General features: G+C 47.6%; 1 protein-coding gene across 1 annotated transcript; it reads left to right on the top strand.

Annotated features, from left to right (window-relative positions):
- Positions 1-26,542, top strand: LBH (LBH regulator of WNT signaling pathway). Its single transcript, XM_043469025.1, has 3 exons — positions 1-231; positions 2,768-2,870; positions 23,937-26,542. The coding sequence occupies exons 1-3, from the start codon at positions 206-208 to the stop codon at positions 24,123-24,125; spliced, it is 318 nt and encodes a 105-aa protein (XP_043324960.1). The 5' UTR covers positions 1-205; the 3' UTR covers positions 24,126-26,542.

The following is a 26,542-nucleotide window of genomic DNA, read 5'->3' as shown; positions in this document are numbered from 1 at the left end:
TTCCCCTGCTCTTTGTGGGGCCGCGAGCTCGTCTGCCCTGCCGACATCGCTGGTAGTGGGGCTGTCTCCTGGAGGCGGACCAGCGAACGCCCAGTTCCCGCATCCGGCAGCCTGCCGCCCCACTCTGCGCCGCTGACATCCTTACCCGGGACGCAGTGACCGTGTTTAAATCACAAGGGCGTGGGTCAGGCTCCCCTAGGACTTCATGTCTGTTTATTTCCCCATTCACTGGTGAGTATCTTCTGCGCTCTCGGCGGGCATCCGTCTAGCGGCCGTGGCTGCTGGGCCCCGGGGCGCCTGCTCGTACCGGCTGGATTGCGAGGGCAGCGGGCGGCGCGCGGGCACCGGGCACTAACCAGCCGCCCAAGCCCGTGCAGGCGTCAACATCAAGGTTGCCTAGGTGGGGGTGGGGGGTGGTGGTGGTGAGAGCATCCAGACAAAGGAAGTGAACTCGCAGCCTTCACTTAAGTGACGGCTGGGAGGGTGTGTGTACAGTCATGTTGGGGTGGAAGAAGAACCAGAGGTCAGGGCTGAACCCGGCTAATAAAACCCCCTCTCTGCGGAGGGCTGCAGGAGGCGCGCGCCCGGCCTGGCGCAGGGGGCTCCAGCTCTCCCCGGCCCCTCCCCTTTTCCTTTTTGTTTGCATGCAAGTCTTGGCGTCGAGGCCCGCGGCCACCAGGCTGAGCTGGTGCAGCGGCCGCGTTTGCAGAGCTCCGAGGGTTGGGGAAAACGCCCTCCCCACACGGAACTTGACTGAAGCCACAAGCAGCCGCACGATCACTCGCTACACCTCTCGATTCCTTTCCTCTCCACAGCCCCTAAACCCGACGCGCCTTTCTGGGGGCCGAGGCTGGGGAGGAGCCGCCCTCCCCCCGGGCTCGCCTGGAGGAGCCCGGGCCGGGCAGCGGGAGGCGGAGGTTTGCACCCGACCTGAGATTGGAGCTGGGAGGGATGCGTCCTGGGCGCCCGGCAGGTTGAAGAGCGAGCCCCTGGCCGCTGGGACTTGCGTGCCGGCTGCTGCTTCCTTCCTGCGCTGAGGAGAGGAAGAGCGGTCGTGGGGAGAGCGCTGGCGGCCCCGAGCGCGCTCTCAGGTGCGGGTGCAGAGAGCCCCGCCGCGCAGGCTCCAGCTCCACGCAGTCCTGCTCAGTTCAGAAACCGGAAAGTTCATGCTTCTTGGTTCAACTTTTCGGCCCCGCGCAGAGAGAGGAGTGAACGCCGGGACATCAGGCTGAGAGCCCGGCCAGAGTCGGGTGGGCGCTCTTCTGTCTCGTTTCTTCGAGGGTGGGCAATAGCCTTTCCCGAACCCAGGAGGAAACTGACTTTGGAGTCCTCGTCCTTGACCTCAAACTTGCCCGGAAGCCTAGCATCCTCTCTTAGTCTCCCCTCCCCCAACCCAGCCTGCCCGATTAGAAAAGAGACGGCATTCTCAAAGCAGAGTAAAAATTCCCTCACCCCTTCCCTCCTACCTCCAGGTACCATATGGGTGAGACTTGCAAGGCCATTGGAGGCTGTGTGCCCCTGACCACTCAGAACTCACCAAGATGTGCGTCAAGGCCCATCAGGGTTATTGTCCCCTGAGAGATTAAGGTTGGGTCTCACTTTACAGTTGATTAGCATTTCATAGTTTGTAGTGCTCCACCCCTCACCCTGTGGAGCACTGTGAGCATAACTGTGAAACTGTGGGCTCTGCATTATTAGTGTCGTGGTAACTAACAGGGCACCTGTGGCTCAGAGAGGTTGTGTGATCACACAGCACTTGAGTGGCTTAGCTTGGAGAACCTATTGCTTTTGTTTCCTAATCTAGTGCCATTTCTACACTATGTAGAAACTGTAAAATGTAAAATGAAGATGAGTTTGGTATCCCTGTTTCCTCAGCTGTGGTCTTTCTAAGACCTACCTTACTTTTTATGTTTAACCATTTATAAAGGCATGATGGTGAAAATGTTGAGTGTTATGTAGCGAGTACGTTGACTTTGGTATGTGCTATTTGGCATTACACATTCGGGACCCTGTACGTGCCCATGGCTTGTGTGAGGATAATGGAACACTTGTATCCTGCTTACAGAGTACAAAGCACTTTCACATGTCAGCCATTGGTGGGCCAACTTGGCCCCTCTGGAAATTTCCTTTGCAATCAGAGTCCAGGCATCCTTAAGGCTTTTAATCCAGGGGATGTTTTTCGAGCTGTGAGCTTTCAGCTGCTGTGGCAAGGGCTAGAGAAGGGGCTTGGATGGCAGATGTGAAGTTTGGGGAAAGCTGACCCCTTGGGGCTTTATATGGGACATTTTGCAAAAAAGAACACCAGAGAGATATAGAAATTTAGGAAGGCAGCAGTACTGGACTTGGTTTCCCTGAGCTTGGCCTGTTATCATTATGTAATAGCAATATTCATTTTCCCTAGAGAAGGGTTGAATTGGTTTTAATATAGACAGACGGCCTCAGCTACTTACTGTTTTGGGGTTTTTTTCTAGTTCTGTCACTTAAAAGAAAATTCAGAGTCATTTTGTGCCAGTGGGGACTAGTACAAGAGAGGAGGAAAGGGGAGGTTTGCCAGAGTGGTTTTCAGACAATGGGCTTTTTTGAGAGCCCTGATGCTCTGGGCTTGTAAGGCGCTTCCTCGGGGTATGAGCTTGTTTTTCTGTGAGTTCTGTTTTGAACACCTCTCATCCTCCTTCCAGACAGTTTCCTGATTTAACAGCAGAAGGCACGAGAGTAGGAATGTGAAAGTGTGTATGTTTGTTGACTTTTATTCTGGGTTTCTTGGCAGCCCTGACTATCTGAGCTCGGCCGAGATGACTGAAGTGATGATGAACACCCCATCCATGGAAGAAATTGGTCTCAACCCCCGAAAGGATGGCCTTTCCTACCAGGTGAGTTCAGTACAGGCTCTGTTCTGGCTTCTTTGAGCCTAGTGGCTTTTGCTGGGGTTGGTGGTAGACTTGTTTCTGTATCTGAGTGCTGTTTGTAAGATCTATGTGCCCTTGAGAAAGTTCCTGAATGCCAATAAGCCTCAGTTTCTTCATCTGTAAAATGAGACAACAGTCGTTCTTACCTCATAGAATTGTGAAGATTCAACATGATGAAATAACATGGGTAAGGCAGTCATAGTGCCTGGGACACAGTAAGCGTTCAGAAAGCGTGAGCCAGTTCTTAATTAGTCATCCTGGCTGCTATAAACTCTTCCCTTTATGGTGGCAAAGGGGGAGGTGATTTGTGTAGTCAGTTCAGACCAGAACTTCCCTCCCCAGGCAAGCCTTGGGCAGTAGTAACATTGCTGTGAGGGGCGTCTTATGAAGAAGGGTGGTCTGGTGAAGGAATTGCTGTGTCCAATGCTGCTCTCTTCCTTTGATTGATGGTTGACCAACTGATTCCAACAGGGTTAGTGTTCAAACTACTTAGAGTTGAAGAGACCTTTCCCCAGAGGGTAGCTCTCTCAAGGATGTGATCACCAGGATCCAGCACAGAGATTATCCTGTGTGGTGGATCCAGAATATTTAAGGACCAAAAAAAGTGGTCTGAGTAATGCCTTCAGATTCTCAGCCCCGTGCTCCTTCTGGCCTACCATATGCTTTCCACTGTGCCTAGCCCACTACAGAGACCTTCAAATACCTTCAGGGCAGTGAACTGTTTTCAAATTTCTGAGGAGAGTGCCTAGGTCATTACATATGGGGGAGGAAAGAGTCTGTTTTTAAGGGAAGATCTTGGAAACTGTGTAGCATGGCTGAATGGGGAAAATGAATGGGGTGCGGTGGGCTCATTCAGCAGATACTACCTGAATGCCGCTATGGGCCATGCACTTTACAAACAGTACTTGTTTGGTCTTGACCGTCGCTCTGAGATGGGAGTTATTGTTCTGTCTCACGGATGAGGAAACAGGCTCAGACTGAGTGGCTGACTTGGGTCTCGAATTCCAAAGCCTTGCTCTGTCTGTGCCTTAGGGTTGGTTCTTGGCTGGAATTGAGACTTTGCTCTGGCTAGTCACTCCTTAGAACCATTCTAGGTTTGTTTTTGTGAAGAAAGAGAAAACAGAAAGCTGGGTGGGTGTGATGGAGGGAGGGTGATCAAAGAGAGCTGAGATGAAAGCTGAGGTTGGCTAAGGTAATTTGGCAGGTGACAGCAAGAGTCACCTCAGACACACTTGGGACGTTCAAGAAGGCCCCTTTGTTGTGTGTCGATACGGCCAAGCCTCTTCTGTTGGCTGGAAAGAAGTCTTTAGGTGGCTTGCGGGGGTTCGGGGGGGGGGGGAATACCCTTTCCTGGTTGGTTTTCTCCCTTCCACTCTCAGAGCCGGTCTGAGAGAGACAACTGAAGGCCCCACAGCCTGTGGGAGGGCAGAAGTTTCCTGACCCACTGGCTGGGGTGTTTTTGGATACCAGTTTCCAAGTCACTGAATCAGACTGAATCTCTTTGTGGTTACAGGTGAGGGGTTTTTTTTTGTTTGTTTCGTTCTGGGTTTCAGATTTCCATCACAGAACCTTTCCAGACACAGTCGTTGGTATATCTTATGTGTGCTTTCTATATTCTCCTTTTGAACAGATCCCAGGATAAAGGGCCAGGTCCTACAGGGCAGTTTTCTTGACCTTCAGGTTACTTTGTTGAATCTGAGGGATAGAGCAGGTAATGACAGAGGAAGGTGCTGTGGTGCTGGGTGAGGACAGCTCAACTGGGGCTGCCGCGGGCCGGAGGACAATAAAATTGCCTCTGGGCTCCTGAGATAACTCGATGCTGCCTGAGCAAAGGGCCCTCAGATCTTCCCTTATGGTGCTAGACTGAGGGCCCAGTTTTCACAGCCTCTCAGGAGATCTGTTCCTGCTACCTTCAAGCAGACTACTGCCCAGTTCCAAAATATCTTACCTTGAGCTCCAGTGCAGTCCATCACAAGATTTCAGAAAGGTGTTCCTGGAGAAGAGAGAGGGGAGCAGTGGTTATCTTCAACCAATCAGCATTTATTGGACACTTGCTGTATGTCACATGCTATGCTGGGCATTGTGAGGAGGGTCCAGGGCTTATGGGGGAGACCAGCATGCACATAACTGGAATACAGGCCATCTGGTGGAGCAATTGGAAAGCTATGGTCAATCTGGGGATGTGTGGCAATGGGAAGGCTTGGGAGGAGAAAGTCAGACTGGGGCCTTGAAAGAAAATTAGGACTTGGAGAGGACACTTCCATCTCTAATTTTGTAGCACCTTTGGCTTGCCTCCGTTTGGGCCAGGCTCAGGTCTCTGCAGCAAGTTGGTCTGACAGTTGTCATATAACCGGTATTCTCTGGGCCCACTCAAAGCCACTGCCATCCCATTAAACATATTCCCACCAGAGCTCTGGGGACTGGCCAGGTCTGTCCATTGTACATGCTCAGGCTGGGCTTGGATCTGGGGGCAGCAGAGCTTTGAGCTCTGTTCTTGGCATTCCTCCTGAGGGTAATAATAGTACATGGCTTTTACTGCGACCTGCTTTTCCCAGGAACTAAAAGTGGGATGGAGACATCAATCCCGACTTAGCAGTTGAAACAGAATCTCAGACTTGTGGTTTGACCTTGAAATAAGGTCGTAAAATAAATAGGCACACTGGAATTTGTCAGTTTTTCCCCCCACCTTCCAGACCTCCCCAGAACGAAGCTTTGCTGATTTCTCTGCCCCAGATGTGACATCTTTCTTCTCCAGCGCCTGTGGCATTTGAGCTTAAATGATGCTGCCATGGTCCTGCCTGACCTTCTCCTTGCCCAGGTCTCCAAGGGCAGAGGATGCCTTATTCCCTCTTTGTGCCTATCAACCATCACCCTTCCAATAGCCCTCCCCAACCTGAGGTGCCTGCTGGCTTGGGCCTTGACAGAGCAGGTGCTAAGTGAATGGTGGTAGTTTCAGTAAAGTTGAGTCTCTTGATTCTAAAGCTGCTCACCTGCACTTCTGCTTTAGAATTTTTAAAGGGCCTCCTCAGCATCACATCTCTCTCTGCTCAGTCATGTCTGATGCTTTGTGACCCCATGGACTGTAGCCCACCAGGCTCCTCTGTCCATGCAGCTACTCCAGGCAAGAATACTGAAGTGGGTTGCTATTTCCTCCTCCAGGGGACCTTCCCCATCCAGGGATCAAACCTGCGTCCCCTACACAGACTCAGATAGATGTCTTTTTATCCCCTAAGAGATTTGGGGAAGCCCTATCTCTTGTGCTTAGAGAGTTAGTGCTGTTTTATGAGCACGTATAAAAATTGGCAGGGCCAGTACCCTGTTTTATCTTAACATTTACTTAGAGAGTCAATTCAATATGTGCAGTCCACATCTGCTGTCTCACTTGGCATGAATTATGACACCCTCCCAGGTGGGTGAATAAACGGTTAATAGAAAGTAGAGTACATTTTGGGCAGGGATGTAAGTGGTGGCCAGCACACAGGGGGCTGAGTGGGAGGGTCTTCAGAAGGAGGATGGGGTTCTGTCCCTGCTGGGCTGCAGCTCCCTCCTCACACTGCCTCTGTCAGTTTCTTGTTCTCTGGCCCGTTGAATAGGGATGTTTGCCTAATGCCTTCCTACTTTCTCTAATTCAGGGAAGCAGGTCAGTGGCTGCCTTGCAGGCTCCCCGCAACCCCGCTAGATTGTGACATTTTGGAATGCCTCTCTGACTGGGTCTTCTTCTGTGCTGTGCCTGAGTTGGTCTGGGCCCTGAAAAGGGCAGGGTCCTGGGCATTTGCCTCTGGTCATGGATATTGCTGCAACCCAAAGGCTGTGCATTTCAGCCTGGCCACCCAGCTTCCCCAGCACAGCTTGCTGAGGCTTCTGCAGTTTATAATCCCCCCTTGCTGAGTTCTAGATAGAGATTTGGCTCTTCGGTCTTCATTTAAATCTGTCCCCTCTCAAGCATCTGAACCAAGATCTGATAACTTTTATCCTTCCAAGGCTCTTTAAATTCCTCTCTAATCAGCACACCCTCCTTCCATGGCCACCCGTATTCCTCCTGCTGTTCTTCGTCTCATGCTCCTACCATTTGATGTCCACCCACCAGTCAGAGGAGCAGTGGACTCCCCTCCTTCTAAGGGAAGCCAGGGAGGATGCGCTATGAGCTAGAGCACTAATTCTGTATGCACCACAGTGCCTCGTGTTCTGGGCTTTCCCTTTGATCCTCAGCGCTGAGAGCTTTCCTGCATCTTCCCCTGCGTTTCCCGAGACAGGAGGGAGGGATGTCCTGGCTTTTGTAGGACAGGGAGGAGGGACAGTAGTGGGTGACCTTTTCTGCCACAGTCCTGTCATTTGCTTCTTGCAGTCTGAGCCTCTCTTTCCGCTCTGCATTAGGACAGGTCTGAAGCACCTGGCCCCTCCTGGGACAGACTTTCTCTGTCTCTTCCATCTCCAAGGCCAGCATTAGCCAACTCCCTTTTCTCCCCCTCCTCACTCTTTATCAGAAGCAGCAAATCCTGTCTCAAAGAGCAGGCTCAGCAGAACATCTACAATCAGACAGTAGCTCAGAAACGCTTGGTCTTCACTCACCTGTCCATTGAGCCTCTCTTGACGAGACCCCCGAGCCTGGCTCTCCTGTTCCCTCCTGTGTAAGTGCAGGTGTGGAAATCCGTGACGGGCTGGGGTTCCTGCCTGTGTCTCTGTTCTGTTTCCCTCAAGCCCCTGCTCACAAAGCCACTCCAGGCGTGTCATCAGCCCCTTGTCTCCTCCTCCTGGCGCCCCTGTCTCATTGGTTACCCCCAGCTGCATACCCCCGCATGGTTCTCAGGAGTTTGGGAGTCCTGGCTGAGCAGGCACACAGAAGTCCGCTGGTCACCAGGAAATCATCTTTCACATAAGACTTAAAAAGCCTCAGTTGTCCCTGGAGGGACATAAAGCTAAAATTCCAAAGCACTTGGCAAGAGTCGTCCAGCCATGAACATGACATATTCCTGGAATCCCAGCATGTTTTCTCTCTCCTGTCCCTACCCCGTCCACTGCACTCCCTGCTTGGTACAGTTCAGAAGAACATGAGGCAGAACACGGCAGCTAGAGCCACAAGATTCAGAAGCACAGGGAGTCTGTTTCTTTGAGCAGCACTGGGCCTGTGTCTGCACGTGCTGCCTCTTTTGAGCCAGCACCCAGGTCACGTCAGTGTTCAGGTCACGTCTACTTTATGTAGGGGATCCAGCACCTTCCTTCCATGCCCAAGGCCTTGACACACACATACACACGGCATTCACTGTTTTGGAGTGCCCCTGGGTGAGAGCCTGCAGAGGGCTGGACTTATTCCCACGGGGGCTCCCCCCACAACGCGCACACCGTGGTCACAACAGTGAGTCTGTAGCACCGCCAGGGAGAGAACAAGCTTGCTTCACTTCCCCAGCCAACGTGACACACACTGGAGCCATACAACCCGGCCTTCTCTCAAAGGGCCTGTGTTAGGCGCGAGGCCTCTCAAGCGGTGGTGTGTTCATCACTCTGCAGGCCCAGGGTCTGTGTCTTAGATGGCTCTTTGTTCCCACCGTGCCGGGCGCAGAGTCCGGCAAATAGTTGTTTACTGGATGCTGTGTGATTGATTGGCCCCTTCTTCTCTCCCTTTCCTGAGCTGAGAATGCTCTCTCCACCGTGGCCACCCCATGGCGTGGGTTCTCATAGGATCAGCATTTTTCTCTATGCTGACCTAGTCTCCCAGGTTGGATAGAGAGGAGGATTGTACCATGAGGAAAAGGGATGAGTTTGGGTGGCGAATCTTGTGACTGGAGCCAAGAGCTATTCCTGGGTGTCTAGTGAATGTCCTGAAATGATCTCTCAGGCCCAAGTCCTGAAATAATCCTCTCAGGATGAAGACAGGCCCTCATTCACAGGGGGATCGGAGCGGCCCGGGCTCCGCGCCTTTGCAGTCTCGTAGCCATGGGGTTCCCTTGGCCACCTCTCATCTCGCCACCTGCCTTCCCTTGTCCCTAATCAGTCAATCAAATCCTGTGTCTACTCCTCACTCCTTGACTGAAGGAGAGCCCTTTGTTGCACAGACCTGTCTTAGAAAAAGAAGTAAAATTTGCCAAAAGTTGCTCCAGACTGTTTTGACCTCAAGGGAAGTTTGGGAGCCCCCTCAGCTCCCTCTCTGCTAGAATTAATTGCCTTGCACTGTGAGAAGCTCCTTTTACATAAACTGTAGAGAAGAAACACTCAAACATTTAGCTGAAGTGACACTGACTGTCTGTAACTCAGCCAGGGATTGTATTGGAGCCAATAGGAAGGTTCCAGATCTCTCACCATCAGGAGCATTGCCCTGAGCAAGGAGAGCAGTCACAAACCTCAGTCCAGTGTGTGTGGCAGGGTGTCTCTAGGTCCGACTTTCTCCTGACTTGAACCTGAAGGTGGTTCCCAGGCAGAATTAATTAGTGTGCCTTGAATTCATCTTCTGTCTTTACTTTGTAGAGCTTGAGACATCTCTGGATTTGAGAGGAATCCTTGGTTTTCCCAAATTTCTAAACATTTTCTCCAGATACAGCCCTATGTGTCAGCTCTAATTTTTCAGCAGGCAAATGTGTGTGGGCAGCACCAGGCTTAGCTGCTGATTCCTGGGGACTGAGCCTGAGATGCCTACATGAGTGCACATGCACGCGTGCACACACACACACACTCGCATCCACTTACATGAACTCACACACACAGGAGCACACTTACACACTCGCTTATGACCAAAAATGGCAGATGGCAGAATGTTAATAGCAGTTATTTTAGATCAGAATTCTATAACTATAGGAAAACTTTCTTTTCCTTCCCTCCTTTTTGAGTAATTTCACATTTTCACTGGTGAAGTATGTATTTTATTATTCTTATGCTTACTTTTCAAATTTTTAAAGTAACACATGCCCATTGTGGAATTTTTATTTTCTTCTTTAAAGTTTTTTTCCAAGTCACCACAATTTGACCATTCTTAAATTGCAACTGTTAGCATTTTAGCATCTTTTCCTTTCTTTTCCATGGCACTTGTATTTTTATGTGCCCAAGATACTGAGTTGTGTTCTGCTTTTTCACTTAATGGTATGTAAATCATCAGCATCACATTATCATAACTTATCTTAAAAATGCCTCAAAGCCAACATTTTAACAACTGTACAGTATTTTATCATAAAGTTACAACATGATTTTTTTTACCATTCTCCAATTGTTTAGTTTTTTTAGATTGTATACATTTTTATTTTATAAATAATATGATAGTTTATATATAATTTTAGATATAAATATATGTTTGTAGTTTATATTATAGTCTTAGAATAGGGTCTTAGAAGTAGAATTTCTGAGTCAAAAGGTGTAACAGTGTCTGTGTGTGTGTTGTAATTTATAAAGGTGATACTAATTCCTTCTAAAAATTTAGAGAAATATAGAGAAGTACAAAGGAAATTTTAAATGCCTGCATTCCTATCACTGAAACATTTTTGTATGTTTACTTCTAGTTTTATATTCATTTTTATTAAAAAATAAAATTGAGGAAATACTGTGTGTGCTAGAGTGAATCTAGTGAGTCTTTTTTCATTTTGTATAATATTGTGACTATGTTCCTGTCATTTGGTTTTCTTCGTAAAATGGCATTTCATTGTGCTGTGTACCACTTATTACTGAATGTTTAGGTTGTGGCATATTTTGTTCTTACAGAGAACACTGCTTTAAACATCATTTTACACAAATCTCTGCACAGGTCTGATTCGTTTCCAGAAATTCCTGGAAATAGAATTACTGAATCAAACATATTCAACATGATTAAGTTTCTTGATTATACATTACCTTAAAAACAGAAAAAAAAAGAGTTTATCATAATATGCTAGCTCCCAGCATTGAAAGCTTTAGCAAATAGAATCTCTGGGGATATAAAATCTATACATGTAGGATGATGGCGGGGCTTTGTGGAGAGAGTCAGAAAGGTGTTTGATTATTTTAAAGTGTTTGAGAGATGCTGTACATCTTACTCTAGTTTATTAATTGCTTATTTTGAGCAGAGATGATAGCAGTTAATGATGTTTAGATACCATTTAGCCAGCATTCTAAAATAGCCAGTGACATTCTTGTCCTATAGTGGATATGTTGACACACTTTATGGATTATGAATATGTGTGAGTTGTCGATTCCCCTATTTATCTCCTTTATTAAGGACGTTGGAGCACTGTGTGACCTTGAGGAAGATTGGGGAAGTTGTCTTGGCTTGGAAACCAATGAAGGTTGAACAGATCCACGTTTAGTCCCCTGAACCCTCTGGGTTTTCCTGGGGTTTCAGGTCTGGCTCATGGAGTGGTCATGGTTTAGAAATACTGCTTCCCCTACTCTGCTCAGCATTATGTGGCAGCCTGGATAGGAGGGGAGTGTAGGGGAGAATGGATACGTGTTTATGTGTGGCTGAGTCCATTTGCCGTCTACCTGCCACGGCATTGTTAATCAGCTATATTTCAATATAAAACTCAAAAAAGAAAAAAGAAATACAGCTTCCCTGGAATCAAGGCTACACGGGGCTCTTAGAAGTCAGTCTGAACATAATAGAAGTCTTGGGCCAGTGTTCAAGGGCCTTCCATCCAACAATACTGCAAGACTCCTGGTTCTTTGCAACAGGTAAATAGCTTAGGCCAACATTCCAGTAGGGCCCCCATATGCCTGGTGGTTTACAAAGTTAATGTAAGTGTTATACAGACAAACTTTGAAAGTGTTAGTGTATTTTATGGTTACCATCTATGATAAGAAATACTAGTTTTCCATTTATGTAGTGATAGAACTTTTTTTAAAAAATATGTTTTAGACAAGCGAGTAAAGAAAAAAATATAACTGAGCCACAGTGTGAGTGTGGACAGGAAAGAGTAACAATGGTGGTGCCCGACTTCCTGTGGTTGGTGTCACTGTTGTCACCATGAAGGAATTGTTTTCTTCCAGAGTTGAAGATATACTCTTAGATGGAAGCATTCTTAAAGATCAGTTCATACTAAATTATGATATCTGTGTGTGTGTTTTTTTTTTCATTTGACTCCTTGGATACAGCAGTTAAAGCCATATCAGAAATATTTTTGGCTGTTTTCCTTGGCACCCTAATATTGGAGGTTTTAATGCCAGATTATTTCTTAATAAATGTTCTGTATATACACCACGTCTTGTTTCAGCAAGGTGTTAAAACCAGAGGACAGCTGGCCCTGGGGTTCACAGAAACTTTCCAAGGGATGTGACAGCAGAGAGCATTTGGGGAAAAATCAGTTTCCACATCTTTGGCTTCCCTCTGTTGCTCTCTAAAACTGTGTTTCCTGAAGACAGATCTCACCAGTTTTCTCTTCTTACCCTTCTGGTCAAGATTGCCCTCCATCCTCTTTGTAAGAGGACCTGCTTCTCACCAGCTTGAATCTTTTAAGGTGCCTCCCCAGTGTGTAGAAACTTTAGGGGCATCCAACAAAATGGACCATTTAAAAATGTTACTGTCTAAAAAGCTTCATATGTCCCACTTGTCTATAGGAAACCAATGAAAAATTGCCTTTGTCTTTAATAATTATTTGTGGTATATTTATTGATCACTTATATACTAGTAGCTGCAGTAAGACAATCCAGAATTTTGTTTTTTTTAAAACCTTAAGGTCACAGGACATAAAAACATTAAAAGTCACTTTATATGCAATAAAGACATATTATTCCTGAGAAGTATGAAAAAAACTAATGACTAAAAACTTTCAAACAGAAAAATATATTAAGATAAACTTCTATGAAGCAGTAGAATGGACATATATTTTCAAGTAGAGAAAGGAATATGATTTGACTTAAGAGCTTGTTCATGAGGTTTTTTAAAATAGGTGATGGTTGCTATCAAATTGCTATGGTGTTTATAAGCCATTGAGTACACATTTAAAAGAGTAGCATAAAAGTTTTATTTTAAAATGGTGGTGTTTATAATATAGCAGAAGTTTTAGGTGTCAGTTTTAACAGGTGTGAAAGGAGACAATTTTTCAAAATTCTTTCAAAGTATATGCTGTATTTGGAGATCATGAATATAGATATTCTCCTTGGAATAAAAACTCTGGTACTGTAGCATCTCTGAGTGGGGTTGGGGGAGATTTGACCACCTTTGAGGCTTGGACCAGTCTCTGTCAGATGTGGGGATGCACTTAAATGCCAGTAGCATGACCTTGGGTCACCTACGTGTTCTTTGGACACGGTTAGTGATATGGAGCTCAGAACCTCTCAGCACAGCAGGGTTTTAGACTATGAATCTGGACTGGTTTCTAAGCTTGGCTTTGCTACTGTCTATGTCATCTCAGGTGACTCCCAGCATCTCTTTGGGCCTTGCCTTCCCCCATGTGTCATGGAGAGAGAGCTGATTCTATCATTTTTGTTAAAATGTTATATAATGAGGTGAAATCCTCCATCCTAATCTTAGTTGGCCCCTGGAGTTAAACAAATCTTCTCTCTCTTAGATTTCATGTCAGCCTTTCAATTATTTGAAGGTACCTTTTATGTTCCCCTCAAGTCTTTTCCAGTTTTAAAACATATTATCTTTCAACCTTGACTTATATAGTCATCTTTATGAAGGTGTTTTTTTTTCTCTAGGCCATTGGCTTTCAAACTTTTTAATCCTAGTCTCTTTTACATTCCTAAAAATTATTTAGGACCCCCAGAGATAACATTTGTTTATGTGGATTTTATCTTTTGACATTAAGAGAGTGTTTAACATTTTTATTCTTTATTAACTCCTTTAAAATAACAATTAAAACCATTAATTAATATAACTAATGATTTTAATAAAAGTAAATATATTTTCTAAAACAAAGATAAGTGTTCACATTTTTTGCAAATCTGTTTGATATCTGGCTTAACAGAAAACAGCTAGAGCCTTCAATTTATTGTGATTTGATATGTGTTGATTGAAGTCAATGAAAGAAATCTGGCCTATACAGATATGTACTTAGAAAAGGAAGAAATATTTTAATAGCCTTTTCATATATTTTTCTTTGATATTTTGGCAAAACTGAATAAGTGGTAGTTTCTTGAAGGTTAGTGGTAATGTGGAATCTGAAACATTATCAGTGAACTTTCTGTACTTTTACATAAAATTCATTAGCCTATCTTGCACTTTGAATGACTCTTTTACCCATGCTTGGTTTCACAACCTGATGTACTGATCATTTGGAAAATATAGGTTCACCAAGTTATGCAGATCTTCCAAATGTTAATACATTTTGTTATGTAATATAAAAAAAAATCACATTAGTTAATATCTCCACTGGTCTCATCAGAAATTCTTCAAGTGATAGGAAACTGTCAAGCTTATGATGGCTGATAAAAGTTTTCCAAAATTCTAATTTTTGCTTGAGACCCTCAGTTTTTACCATTGGTAACAAACACCATTAGACATTTCCTTTAAAATACCAGTCTTATGTCTGCCAAATATCCAAGTCTGAATAACCATGGTTTGTTGGTCAATAATTCTTTCAACTGAAATGGTGTTCCATAGAAAAAAGTAGCTAGTTCAGCTTGCAACTCAATCCCATAAGTGTTTTTCTGCGAGACAACTGTTGTGCTCTGACACATACCAGAAATATTGTATTCCAACTTTGCAATGGCACCCCACTCTGGTGCTCTTGCCTGGAGAATCCCCCGGACAGAGGAGCCTGGTAGGCTGCAGTCCATGGGGTCGCTAAGAGTCGGATACGGCTGAGTGACTTCACTTTGACTTTTGACTTTCATGCATTGGAGAAGAAATTGGCAGCCCACTCCAGTGTTCTTGCCTGGAGAATCCCAGGGACGGGGGAGCCTGGTGGGCTGCCGTCTATGGGGTCGCACAGAGTCGAACACGACTGAAGTGACTTAGCAGCAGCAGCAGCAGCAACTTTGCATAGTGTATTAAAAAACATGTACTTAAAGAACCACCCTTATGGCAGAAAGTGAAGAGGAACTAAAAAGCCTCTTGATGAAATTGAAAGAGGAGAGTGAAAAAGTTGGCTTAAAGCTCAACATTCAGAAAACTAAGGTCGTGGCATCTGGTCCCATCACTTCACGGCAAATAGATGGGGAAACAGTGGAAGCAGTGTCAGACTTTACTTTTTTGGGCTCCAAAATCACTGCAGATGGTGCTTGCAGCCATGAAATTAAAAGATGCTTACTCCTCAGAAGGAAAGTTATGACCAACCTAGATAGCATATTAAAAAGCAGAGACATTACTTTGCCAACAAAGGTCCATCTAGTCAAGGCTATGGTTTTTCCAGTGGTCATGTATGGATGTGAGAGTTGGACTGTGAAGAAAGCTGAGTGCCGAAAAATTGATGCTTTTGAACTGTGGTGTTGGAGAAGACTCTTGAGAGTCCCTTGGACTGCAAGGAGATCCAACCAGTCCATCCTAAAACAGATCAGTCCTGGGTGTTCATTGGAAGGACTGATGCTGAAGCTGAAACTCCAGTACTTTGGCCACCTCATGCGAAGAGTTGACTCATTGGAAAAGATCCTGATGCTGGGAGGGATTGGGGGCAGGAGGAGAAGGGGACGACAGAGGATGAGATGGCTGGATGGCATCACTGACTCGATGGACGTGAGTTTGAGTAAACTCCAGGAGTTGGTGATGGACAGGGAGGCCTGGCGTGCTGCGACTCGTGGTGTGATTCCGCAAAGAGTCGGACACGACTGAGCGACTGAACTGAACTGGACTGACTTAAAGAATCAATATTTAATAAAAATTAATCTTTACTGCTTCATCAAGGACATGGAGAATTTTGTTTTCATTGTGAGTGGGGGGTGGTGAAGAATACTTTGACTACCAGTTTGCTGCTACTGCCATCAGTAACTCCTGCATTGTATTAGTATTAGTCACTCAGTTGTGTCCAACTCTTTGCAACTCTGTGGACTTATAGCCCACCAGGCTCCTCTGTCCAAGGATTTCTACAGGCTTAGAATACTGGAGTGGATAGCCATTTCCTTCTCCAAGGGATCTTCCTGACCCAGGGATCGAACCAGGGTCTCCGCATTGCAGGCAGATTGTTTACCATTGAAGCCACCCATACCAGCAATTTCACCCACTTTTGCTTTTTCATACCATTAGTGCAGGTATCAACATGAGAAAAAAGGCAAATAACATCTTAGTATTATGAAGAAAGTATTTTAACTCCAGGGACACTCTCTCCCTGAAAGGACCTGAGGAATTGAGCTTTGAGAACCACTGCTTTAGACTGAACAGAGATCAGAAGGCCGCAGCAGGGCATCTCAGTGCAGATGGTGTAGATCAGCTCCATGAGAGGAGCTGTTCCTCTAGGAACATAGCCCTGTTTTTTTCAGTCTTTTTGCATCAACACTGTACTTATGATCAACTACAATCTCCAGATCTCTTTTATTGGACCTACTGTCAAGCTTCCTATTTGGGAGAGAGCAGGAAACTTTTAAAGACATACATTAGCTGATGACCTCACTTTGGGAAAAGGTGAGTGGGAGGTGATGGATGTTGTCCAAGTGGAGACTTTTCACAGATGGTGGAAAGGGATGGATAGCCGTGAATTGGGGAATCCTCAGTCTAAGATGGACAGTTGAAGCCAGAAAGCTGCCTTGAGTTCAGAGAAAAACCTAGGGGGACACTGAGTCCAGAGAGGGCACAGGGAAGGAGAGGTTAGCAGGTCAGGCAAACTCGAGCAAGGTCATGAGAATCAGGAGAGAGTGTAAGTCCTGGAGCAGGCTGGCCTCGTAGTGTGCTGCAAAGGTGGTGATGACTGAAGGCCAAGCAGAGGCCCTGGAGCTGGGCTGTAAGCAAGTCCTTAGAGACCTGAAAGTTGTTTCCATCCAGTGATGAGTTTGGAAGCCATGTAGTAGCAGAGCCCCAGACAAGAATGGGAAGGCTATGGGACCAGGCCAAATATTCAAGATTTTTGTCTCTAAAACAAAAAATGAGGAAATAGTTGGAAACAGCAGCCCTGTCAGTCTGGGCTTTCTGAGAAAGGGGGTATGTGGCTGTGGGACACTTGGGTAGAACAAATGGGAGAGACAGAGAAGCCATTCCCCAAACCCTGAGATGACTGAGAAGCTTGTCTTCTTTTCAAAGGGCAATAATGATATACACAATAGAATGTGGATATGTGAAATTATCCTATGCCAGATAGCTGCAGTGTTTTCTTAGCACCCTGGAGAACTTTGAGAGACATTCTTTAATATTCCAAAAGCCCCATCAGCTCACTGGACCCAGAATTATCAGCAGCAATGAGTGCTAATTAATTGGAATTTGGAACTCTTGACTTGCAGGATGGGTGTGTGTTGGAGAGATGTTTATGAGAGATGGTGTTTATCCAGAGGATTTCCTTTTCTTTTAAGTTTCAAGGCTAGAGGCTTAAGCATCTTTAATCCAAAGGAAGGAGATCCAACAGTTGTTATGAAATCCTACATCTCTACTCAAGTCTCCTTTAGGATTAGAGACACCAAGGAAGGGTAGGAGAGGGTGAGGTGGATATTCCATAACCCTGTCCAGGGGAGATTCGAGTGAGGTGAGTCTCAAGGATGGAGAATGAGGTCACTAGCATCCCAGTGGAGATGGGAGATTGTTCCTGCTTGTCCCCTGCATCCGTCAGTGGCCACTGTGCCCCTAAGCTCTAATTCTTTCTGTTCTTAACCGGCCACGTTTCACTTTGAAAAGTCAGTAAAATGCAAGTGATGATGAAGAAGGGTGTACTTTTTTTTTTTTTAATTAGCTGCCTCTCATTCACTCAGCCTTTGGCAGAGCAGGATGCTGGTAGAGATCTGCCCATTGTTATAAAGCAGCCCCTCCTAGGGAGGGATAAACACACAAGGCCAATCCATTGTTGTTCTCCGGGAAAAATAAGAAACCTAGGCAGCGGGACCTGGGAGTAGGCTGGGGGAGGGAGGGAAGGATGCATAATCAGGAGACCTCTAGCTGCAGGGGCTTCCACTGAAAGGCCAGGATCTGGACCAGGCAGTGGCTTTCATTCCAGCTGGCCTAACTCATGCCCTGGGAAAAGAGAGGCACTGGGGAGGAAGTGAAGGCTTCAGCCACAACCATTTCTCCAAAGAACCTGGCCTAGAATTTGTAAGCACAAGCCCAGGAGTGCTGCTGATTTCCTCCTGTCCCAAGCTACAACCACAGACTTTCCAGTTCCTCAATCTAAATGTTCCCTGGGGACCCCAGCTTTACCTAATAAGAACCATCATTAGGAATTTAAAATTTACAGAACTTGTTCGCACATACCTGTATTTAGTTCTCTCCAAAGCCCTGAAAGATGGGAATGAGCATTAATCCCAATTTATACATGAGGAAAGGAAGGGGGTGGGCCTCCACATTCCTTCCAACAGTACTGTAAGAGTGGGAACTCCTTCCTCATTTTACTTGGGAGGCAGCTGAGGCTCAGGGAAATTAAAATGACTTGACCCCAGTCATAGAGATAATAAAACTCAGGGACTAGGGAAAAGCCAGATCTTTCAGACTCCTGGTCTACCTGCAGGAGTGGAGATTTTCCATCGCAGGTTTGAGGTTGATGTTTTTTTTTCCCCCTTCAGGGAGGGAAGAGGCTCACTGTGTGGTTTTGGATGCTCAGGCAGATCCCTCTTGGGGCCTTGGAGAGCCACCTGGTTATTCATCTCCCACCTCCCCTCCTCCCCCTCCCACCCCAACATGCCTCTTCCCTCTATTCCTCTCCAGCAAAGAGGAACCGGATGGCCAAGCTCCTTGGATCTCGGCTTGCAGAACTAGTAATTAGCCCTTTGTGTCTAGTTAACCACCTTTCCTCTCCTCTATTTGCTGGTGTCCACTTTCCCTTATTAGCATCTTTCAACTCTTTGCCAAGCCCTCCACCCTGTTTGTGGCCAGCTCAGGTTGTGGTTGTTTGTTGGGGTGATGGCTGAGGATGAGTGTACACGGTGGGGTGGCAGAGGGGAGGGGGAGCTGCTCCAACCAGAGTCACTCACATTTTCCATCCTAGGTGCCAGGCGTCTCTCTCCTCTACCATCCCAGAGGCAGCCAGGTTTAAGTCACCTGGCTTAGAGGCAGACAGTTGATAGCTAGGCTCCCAAACTTCAGGCCTTTGGAGCTCGGGTATTACCTTTCAGTTTCCTTGCGTGGGTGGAATGGGAGCCGACTGACTGGCAACTTTTATGCTTTCAACAAAAGCCTGCTGACTAATTCCTCATCTCCAGGAGATCACCTTCAACCCCAGATTTCCCTGCTCTGAGGCAGCCCATGTGGGCCCATCAGCCAAACATCCTGAGCTTTCCCGGACAGTCCTAGGAGGAAAGGAGGACAGTCCTTTCCACTGTCCTCATATTTAACCATTTACTTGTGTAGCAATTTATATTTACTTGACTTTACATATTTCATATGTTCATATTAATAAAAATTGAAGGAAATTTTAAAAACTTAGCCTCAATTCAAGTGCTTAAGAGCCACATGTGGCTGATGCCATCGGACAGTGCGAGTAGAAAACATTTCCATTATTGTGGAAACATAGTCCAATATACTGTTCTATTGGACGGCTCCGATATACACAGGCAGAAATTCCAGCATCCAAACTACAGCTCACAGACTGTTTGTTCCTCGAAGGTCCTAAAGCTTCTCTGACCTTTCGAGTGAACTCATTTGAGTTCCCAAGATGTCAGAGCCTGCTGGGATTGGAGGCCACCCGGCAAAGGATGCCTGTGAAGAAATGTCCCTTATGAAATTCACCATTATCAAGTTTGGAATGCCCGCTGTTCCTCCACAGTGAGACAGATGGGGCCTGGGATGTTCTTGGTTCATGTGATTGCCAAGACTTCGCGTGCAAAGAAGGGAACTTGGTGTCTTTTAGTTTCATCCAAGCCATCGGCCTTGGCAGCCAAGGGGACAGCTGGTTGTCGAGTGCAGTCTTAGTGGGCAGAGCACGGGGCAGGGCTGAGAGAATTCCAGCTGTGAGGGTGCGTCTTGACCTGTCCTGCCTGGAGGGTGAGGGTGGGAAGTACCTCTCAGAGCCTCCCCATAATCCTTTCCCGACTTCTTAGAGGGGCAGCCTTTGCTGCAGAGAGAAGAGAAAAGGAGTTTTTCCCCTTCCCCAGTCCAGGGAGAAGGGATGCTTTGGGGTAAGAGGTTTAGCCAGAAGCCTTTTCTTTCTGGAACAGGGGCAATTGGTTTATCCCTTGCCAGTTCCTGCAGGCAAACAGCATGCTGGCCTGGCCTGCCGCCCCAGCCCTACCTGTCATGTGCTTGGCAAGTCTGACTTGAGTCCTTTTTTCCACTGCCTTCCCCACCCCATCAAATTGCCATTGCAACCTCTCATTTTTCTGCTGCCTAGATGATTAAAAAGCATGACTTAGTGGAAAAATCTTGACCTCCTTGGGGTCAGCCTCTTAGGCAGCTGTCAGAGATAAGATTGTACTGGCAAAATACTCAGCTATGCTTTGCAAGGCTTTCTGTCTGGATGTGAGGAAATGAGAAGCTGGTTGGTTCTGGGTGCGTTCTGTTTGTCTTTGGAGAGAGCTACAATTTTCAGAGACATAAATTGGTATTATCTGATAATAAAATATAATCTCTGATGGGAAGGTTAGATTACTATAGTGATTTTTTTTTTTAAGTAATTAACAGGCTTTGTTAAAAAAATTTTTTTTTTCCCCATGGCGCCTGCTCTGAGCAATTCAGGGAGCAAAGTTCTCTGGCAACTAAGCAGTATCAGAAGTTCAATGCTCAGACTTCCCCCAAGGACTTAAAAGACTTAATTGTGCAGCTCCTGGTATGAAATTGTTTGGAGTTATTTTAATTATTGTGTTAGTATTACTGCCTCTTGCTTAGAGGTTGAATACTTACCATAGTCCTGTTGAAACTGCTCCAAAGAGGACATTCCAATTTGAATTTAACATATGTCCTCAAAGCATTTTATCATCTTTGTGTTTGCCCAGGATTTGTATCCATCTAGTGAGACCAGAGGCCACTTCACTTCTTAAATGGAGAAACTCAGGCCCAGGCGGTTGAGAGGTCTTGGTTAGGTAGGGTTGGACAAGTGATGTCAAGGACATAGTGAGAACCTGGGGTCTGTGTCTTGACCCTTTGTGTTATCAAATGGGCGCCTCTTTTGAAGTCCTGTGGGTCAGAGTTTGGGTCCCCGTTCAGCCACTTCCTGACTCTGTGGCCGTGAGTGAGTCAGTTGCCCTCTGTGTGCTTCAGTTTTCTCATCTATAAATAGTGATGACACCACTGCATACTTCAGAGGATTATTGTGATCTGTGATTCTGCTCAGCACATGTGCCTGCCGTATCTTCCATCATCAGCAGCATCATCCTACTTTTAATGAGAGACCCCCTCTCAGCTCAGAACGAAATCACATGCTCTCCACCACATGCCCTTTGCTTGTTATCCTCCTCTTCCTTTCGCTAGCCTTGCTGCTGCGTGTCCCTTCAGCTTTTCCTCAGCATGGGCGACTGTAATTAGAAGTCGGTCACCACCTCTCTCAGCCAGGGAGTCGCAGCATAGGTACAGCCCCAGGCTTGAGGTCAGAGGGTAGAGGCAGGGGTCCAGGGCTGTCCTGGGCCTGGTGTCCATCCCCTCCTGATATTTCGCAGCTCTGTCCTTAAAGATGTAGAACAAGTGTCCAGACTCGACAGTTCATCTTCTGGACCTGTCTGCCCAGATGGTCATCTTGGGGGCTGAACTGCCAGATGGACCATTAAAGCCCAGGGTCTTACCACCATCCTTGGTCAGCTTTCAGGAAATGGGCGTGTTGGCCCAGTAGCATCCATTCATTGGTCAGAAGATGCAGATCTGGTTTGAATCCTGGCTCTTCCTTGTGGCCCTCAGAGTCCCAGGGTCTCTCTGCTCCTGGTGGAGGGGTGTGGTGTGTGGTGTGGTGGCAGTAAGGCCTAAGGCAGGTGATGTCTGAAAGAGCTTTGTAAACTGTAGCATACTTTCCACTCGTGGGGTTCCCCTCACTCACGCCCAAGGCTTGTGCTCAGAAGGGCATCTGGTTCCCCCTCTCAGGGCGGGGCTCCAGCTCCACATGAGAGAATGAGGAGGGGCCCACGTAAGCCCCATGACCTTCTCCCTGCTCGGCACTGAAGTCTAGTGCACACAGTTCAGTCCAGGGGCAGACCTGCAGGGCTGGCTGCCTCGGGAAGAGGAAACCTGTGGTGGGCATCATCTTTCCCCACGCCTCCCTTCACCACCACCCCCAGCCGAGCCCCTTCCTGCCTTGGTTTCCTCCTGGCTGCCATTATGATACTTTTTATAAGCCTTGTTAAATCTTTAATGATGCCTGGTTGTGCAGCTGGCTTAAGACTTAATCCCCAGCAATAGGGCTTTATTGGATAAATGGTTAATAATCACTCATCTGCAGGGATTGGGGAGGTTGTATTGAGGCCCATGATTCCCAGAAGCTCCACGTGGCCTCTGACACGGTCAGGGACTTGATGGGAACCACACTTCGTGGGGTCGGGTGCAGTAAGACTGGGCACCCTCATCACACCCCAGAAGTTGGGAAGGCCTGAGGTTCTAGGAGAGCCCTTTTAGTACCTCCAAGGAACAGAGCAAGGCACAGGGAGCCCCCAGGTTCTCTTCAAATGAGTCTCCACCCTCCTCCTTGTTTCACTTTCCTTTCTTTTGCCATGAACAAGCTATGTGACCCTGAGCAAGTCTCCTGACCCCTTTGGGCCTCAGTTTCTGTATCTATTAAAAGGACAGGTTGGGAAGAGACGACCTTATAGGTGCTGTGTGATTTTGTAAGCCCCAGCAGCCCAGTCTCTTCTCTCCAGCTCTCTGGTGAGTCCCCGAGGGCTGTGTGTGGCAGGGGACCAGCAGCCCTTGGGATTAAGCACTTAAGCTGCTGGGCAAAGAATTGGGTCATCTGTAGTCACAGGGCAGCGTGTGCAAAGGGAAGCCACAGAGCCTGGATTTTATAGCCTGGTTTAGGGTTTCCCCTGGCTCTGGGCAAGACACACAGTAGGCTTAGAAAAAGGGACCTTGTAGACAGGACTTTGGAAAGAGAATTAGACTCTTTCAGGTATAGAATTGTCAAGGTGGGTATTTTTCAGTCGCTCAGCCTCTTCCAACTCTTTGGAACCTCATGGACTGCAGGATGCCAGGCTTCCCTGTCCTTCACTATCTCCTGGAGTTTGCTCAAACGCAAGTCCATTGAGTCAGTGATGCCATCCAACCATCTCATCCACTGTCACTCCCTCCTCCTCCTGCCCTCAATCTCTCCCAGCATCAGGGTCTTTTCCAATGAGTCAGTCCTTCGCATCAGGTGGCCAAAGTATTGGAGCTTCAGCTTCAGCGTCAGTCCTTCCAATGAATATTCAGGGTTGATTTCCTTTAGGACTCACTGGTTGATCTCCTTGCTGTCAAGGAACCAGGGGTTGTTCACAGGTGGAAAAGGAGCCTGGGACTGTGTTCCCACCTGCCCATGTCTGGGGCCGTGCATTCAACTCTGATTTGACTTCAACTTCACAGCTGCAGTGAGATTAGAACCCGTCTCCTTAAGGGGCAGGTGGTATTGGGCATGGACTTGGGAGTCAAACAGACTTGGGTTTGAATCCCATTCTACCACTGCACCTTTCCAGGCTGAATGATTTGGGCACCCTCCTTCTCCAGGTATCTCCTGAGTGGCATTCGCAGCACCTATGTTTCAACATGACTGTGTTGGGTGCAAATGACCTACATAAAATACCTGGTATCTGGCTCACATCAAATGCTGATAATTATCCTGGGAGGAATTTGCTGTTGTGGCACCTGTTGTATGCACTGTACTTGTAGTTAAAATGCTTGCCACAATTGGAGATGTGACTTACTGTGGAGGACATGGTCTCAAGTTCTTTTATCTGAAAACAAAACCAAAAAGGACAAACACCAATTTGGTAGCACTGCCATGAAAGCCTTCAACTTCAGGATTAGTCGGCCAAGGGCTCATTTCCTCTGTTGCCCTGGAGTTTGCTCCCTGCCCCTGCCTGATGCTCCCCAGTGTTCCCAGGGCAGAGTAGCATGGTCCCTGGTGTGCAGTGGGGGCTCAGTCCTGCACGTGAATGTGACTGGGTTCTCTGCTTTTATTTCAGATCTTCCCTGACCCGTCAGACTTTGACCGCTGCTGCAAACTGAAGGACCGTCTGCCGTCCATTGTGGTGGAGCCCACAGAGGGGGAGGTGGAGAGTGGGGAGCTCCGGTGGCCCCCCGAGGAGTTCTTGGTCCAGGAGGATGCACAGGACAACTGTGAAGAGACAGCGAGTGAAAACAAGGAGCAGTAGAGTCCACGCCGGCTCCCTCGGGGTCACACCAGACAGCCTCTGTACCTGAACTGTGTTCTTTCCCACTACCATGGAAGGAGAGCGTGTGTGAGCCCCTGCAGTTCTGCACACGTCAGATGATGGCTTCCTTTCTGCACCTGCAAATCACTGAGTTGGTTTTCTTTTCTTTTCTTTTCCTTTTTTGAGATGTCGGGCAGCAGAGCCCTCTGTGACTACGCGCCAGGCCTTTTGAGAAAGGAAGCTTCTTAGAGCAGGGTTGGGGTGCAGGGAGGTGGGCATCTTGGAGATCATTATCTAAACTCAGGCGGGCTGGGGGCAGCCCTGTGACTCCAGTGGGCTCCGGGGGAGGGCGTCTGGGGCAAGAAAAACAAACAGGAGATGAAAGAGAAAAGAAAACTGAGCAGAGAAGTGCAGCCAGGAAAGATGGACCCAGCAGCACGCGCTTTGGCTACCGAGGCATCACCCTACAAAGTCTTCATCTCTCTCTCTAATTTTGCCCACTGCCCACCTTTGTTTTTATTTCGGGTGTGTTGGTCTGTAATGGGAGGCAGGTGAAGGAGAGCCGTGGAGCCTGGCTTCCTGCAGAGCCAGCCGGAGGTGATGCCGGGAAAGAGAAAAGTCTCCTGGTTCCTTCTCCAGACCCTCCCCTCAGGCCCTGGCCGATGCTCCTGCCTGCTGTGATCTGGAGGTTTTTTGAGAGGCTGCACTTTTGAGCGTTCCCCTGATTTATCCTCTTTGCCCCCCATCCTAGCCCTTTTGGAAATAGCGAGAGCCTCTCCCGCCCTTGTTGGAGGGCCGAGATAGATGCTTGGACACCGAGGTCCATTCTCCGCTGCTCCCCCCAGACTCGCTCTCCCTCTGGGTGGAGGCACAGCGTGGCGGGCCCTCCCTCCAGGGCTGGCCCTTCCTGCTCCTGACCCCCACCCTCCCAGCCCCAGCACAGCCGTTTGGGTGGCTGCTAGCCTGGCCGTGGGTTCGAGCCAGCCTGACCAGCTACAATACCCACTCCTACGTGGGATCTTGGCTTCTTTTTCTGGTGGGGGCTGAGCAGCTAGCAGGGGAGAGTTTCTGTTTCTCACTGGGAAGTGAGCGTTAAGGCAGGTCCTGAGAGCTGGCAGAGCCTGGGAGTTGTGGATGGTGGTGACAGGCCGCCCAGGGATGGAATTTGAAACTCAAGGGTGTAATGAGATCCTGGGCTTCTTCCCTGGTGTTCCTGGATGCAGAGGGTGGGTGGCGTGGGGAGGGAGCAGCATCCCTTCCCACTTGACCCCTGTGAGGGCTATAGTTGCAGAGAAAGCTAACGTGGACTTAGAGCTCCTTATCACAGTTAAGAACCATCTGGAGCTGCAGATTGCAGGACGAAACCCTTCACACATCTCTATCTCAGAGCAGGACTGTGCAGCCAAGAAGTGAGCTCAAGTCCCTCCCTGGGGCTGAACGCAGCCAACTGAGGCACCCACCTCGTCCCCTCAGGGCCCCGGGCCGTCCAGGCTGAGCCCCTTTGGTTGGGACATGTGTGTAGACTTGTACTTAATACCTCAAGGTTAGTGTGGCTCTGGGGAATGCTGGGGCGGGAGGACCAACGTGGCTAGCTTGTATCAGCAGGACTTGGTTCTGGGCAGCCGATGCTCATCCCCCGCCCCTCCGCCCCTACCCTGTGTTGTCTGTCCATGTTGCATACACCGATGGCAATAACTTCTTCCAGCTCCTCGGGCAAGTGGGAGAGGCCTGCAGCCGGCCCTGCGAGGGAGCTTTTCTCTCTCTCTTTCTCTCTTGCTTGCTCTAGCTCTCGCTCTCCTCCTGTTTCAGCCGCAGGGAACCTGTCCCCATTCCTCTCACTCCTCACAGCTGCAGTTCTCAACCCATGCCTCCCTCCGTGGATGGGGTCTTGCCTTTGAAAATCCTGTGTTTCTGTGTCCCCGTCTCATGCTCCCCTGTATCATCTGTCCCAGTCTTGCCATGTGATGGGAACGTGCTTGTAAACTGCATAACAAATCTGCTTTGTGTATATGTGTGTTTATGGGGGTGGTTTATTATTTTTTGCTGGTCGCTAGATCCCTTTGTATGACCATGTGGAGTCTGAGCAGGCCAGGGGCTGACAGCTTAAGTCAGGACCCTCAGCGGTGAGCCTGCTGTGGGGACTCAGCTGCTCTTGAACAAGTGGCTGAGCTCCTGTCTGGCCTCCTCTTTTTTTTTTTTTTTTTTAAAGTAACTTGTGTGTATTTCTAACTGATCCTATTGGGGAAAAAAAAAAAAACCAACCCTAGTATTTCAGTAAAAATGCCTGTTGTAAGATGAACCTCCTGTAACTTCTATCTGTTCTTTTTTGAGGCTCAGGGAGAAACTAGCATTTTTTTTTTTTCAAACTACTTTTTGTCACTGTGACAGTTGTAAATAAAGTTTGAAAATGCTTTCCA

This window comes from Cervus canadensis, chromosome 5 (assembly GCF_019320065.1).
Source record: "Cervus canadensis isolate Bull #8, Minnesota chromosome 5, ASM1932006v1, whole genome shotgun sequence".
Lineage (NCBI taxonomy): Eukaryota > Metazoa > Chordata > Mammalia > Artiodactyla > Cervidae > Cervus > Cervus canadensis.
Note: the sequence above shows the minus strand (reverse complement) of the source record. Positions and strands in the feature narration are given on the sequence as shown.

Excerpts from the sequence above, each read along its gene's own strand:
- LBH (XM_043469025.1), top strand. The coding sequence starts at position 206 with ATGTCTGTTTATTTCCCCATTCACTG. Across the intron at positions 232-2,767 it reads GTTTATTTCCCCATTCACTG|CCCTGACTATCTGAGCTCGG; the intron begins GTGAGTATCTTC and ends GTTTCTTGGCAG. Across the intron at positions 2,871-23,936 it reads AGGATGGCCTTTCCTACCAG|ATCTTCCCTGACCCGTCAGA; the intron begins GTGAGTTCAGTA and ends CTTTTATTTCAG.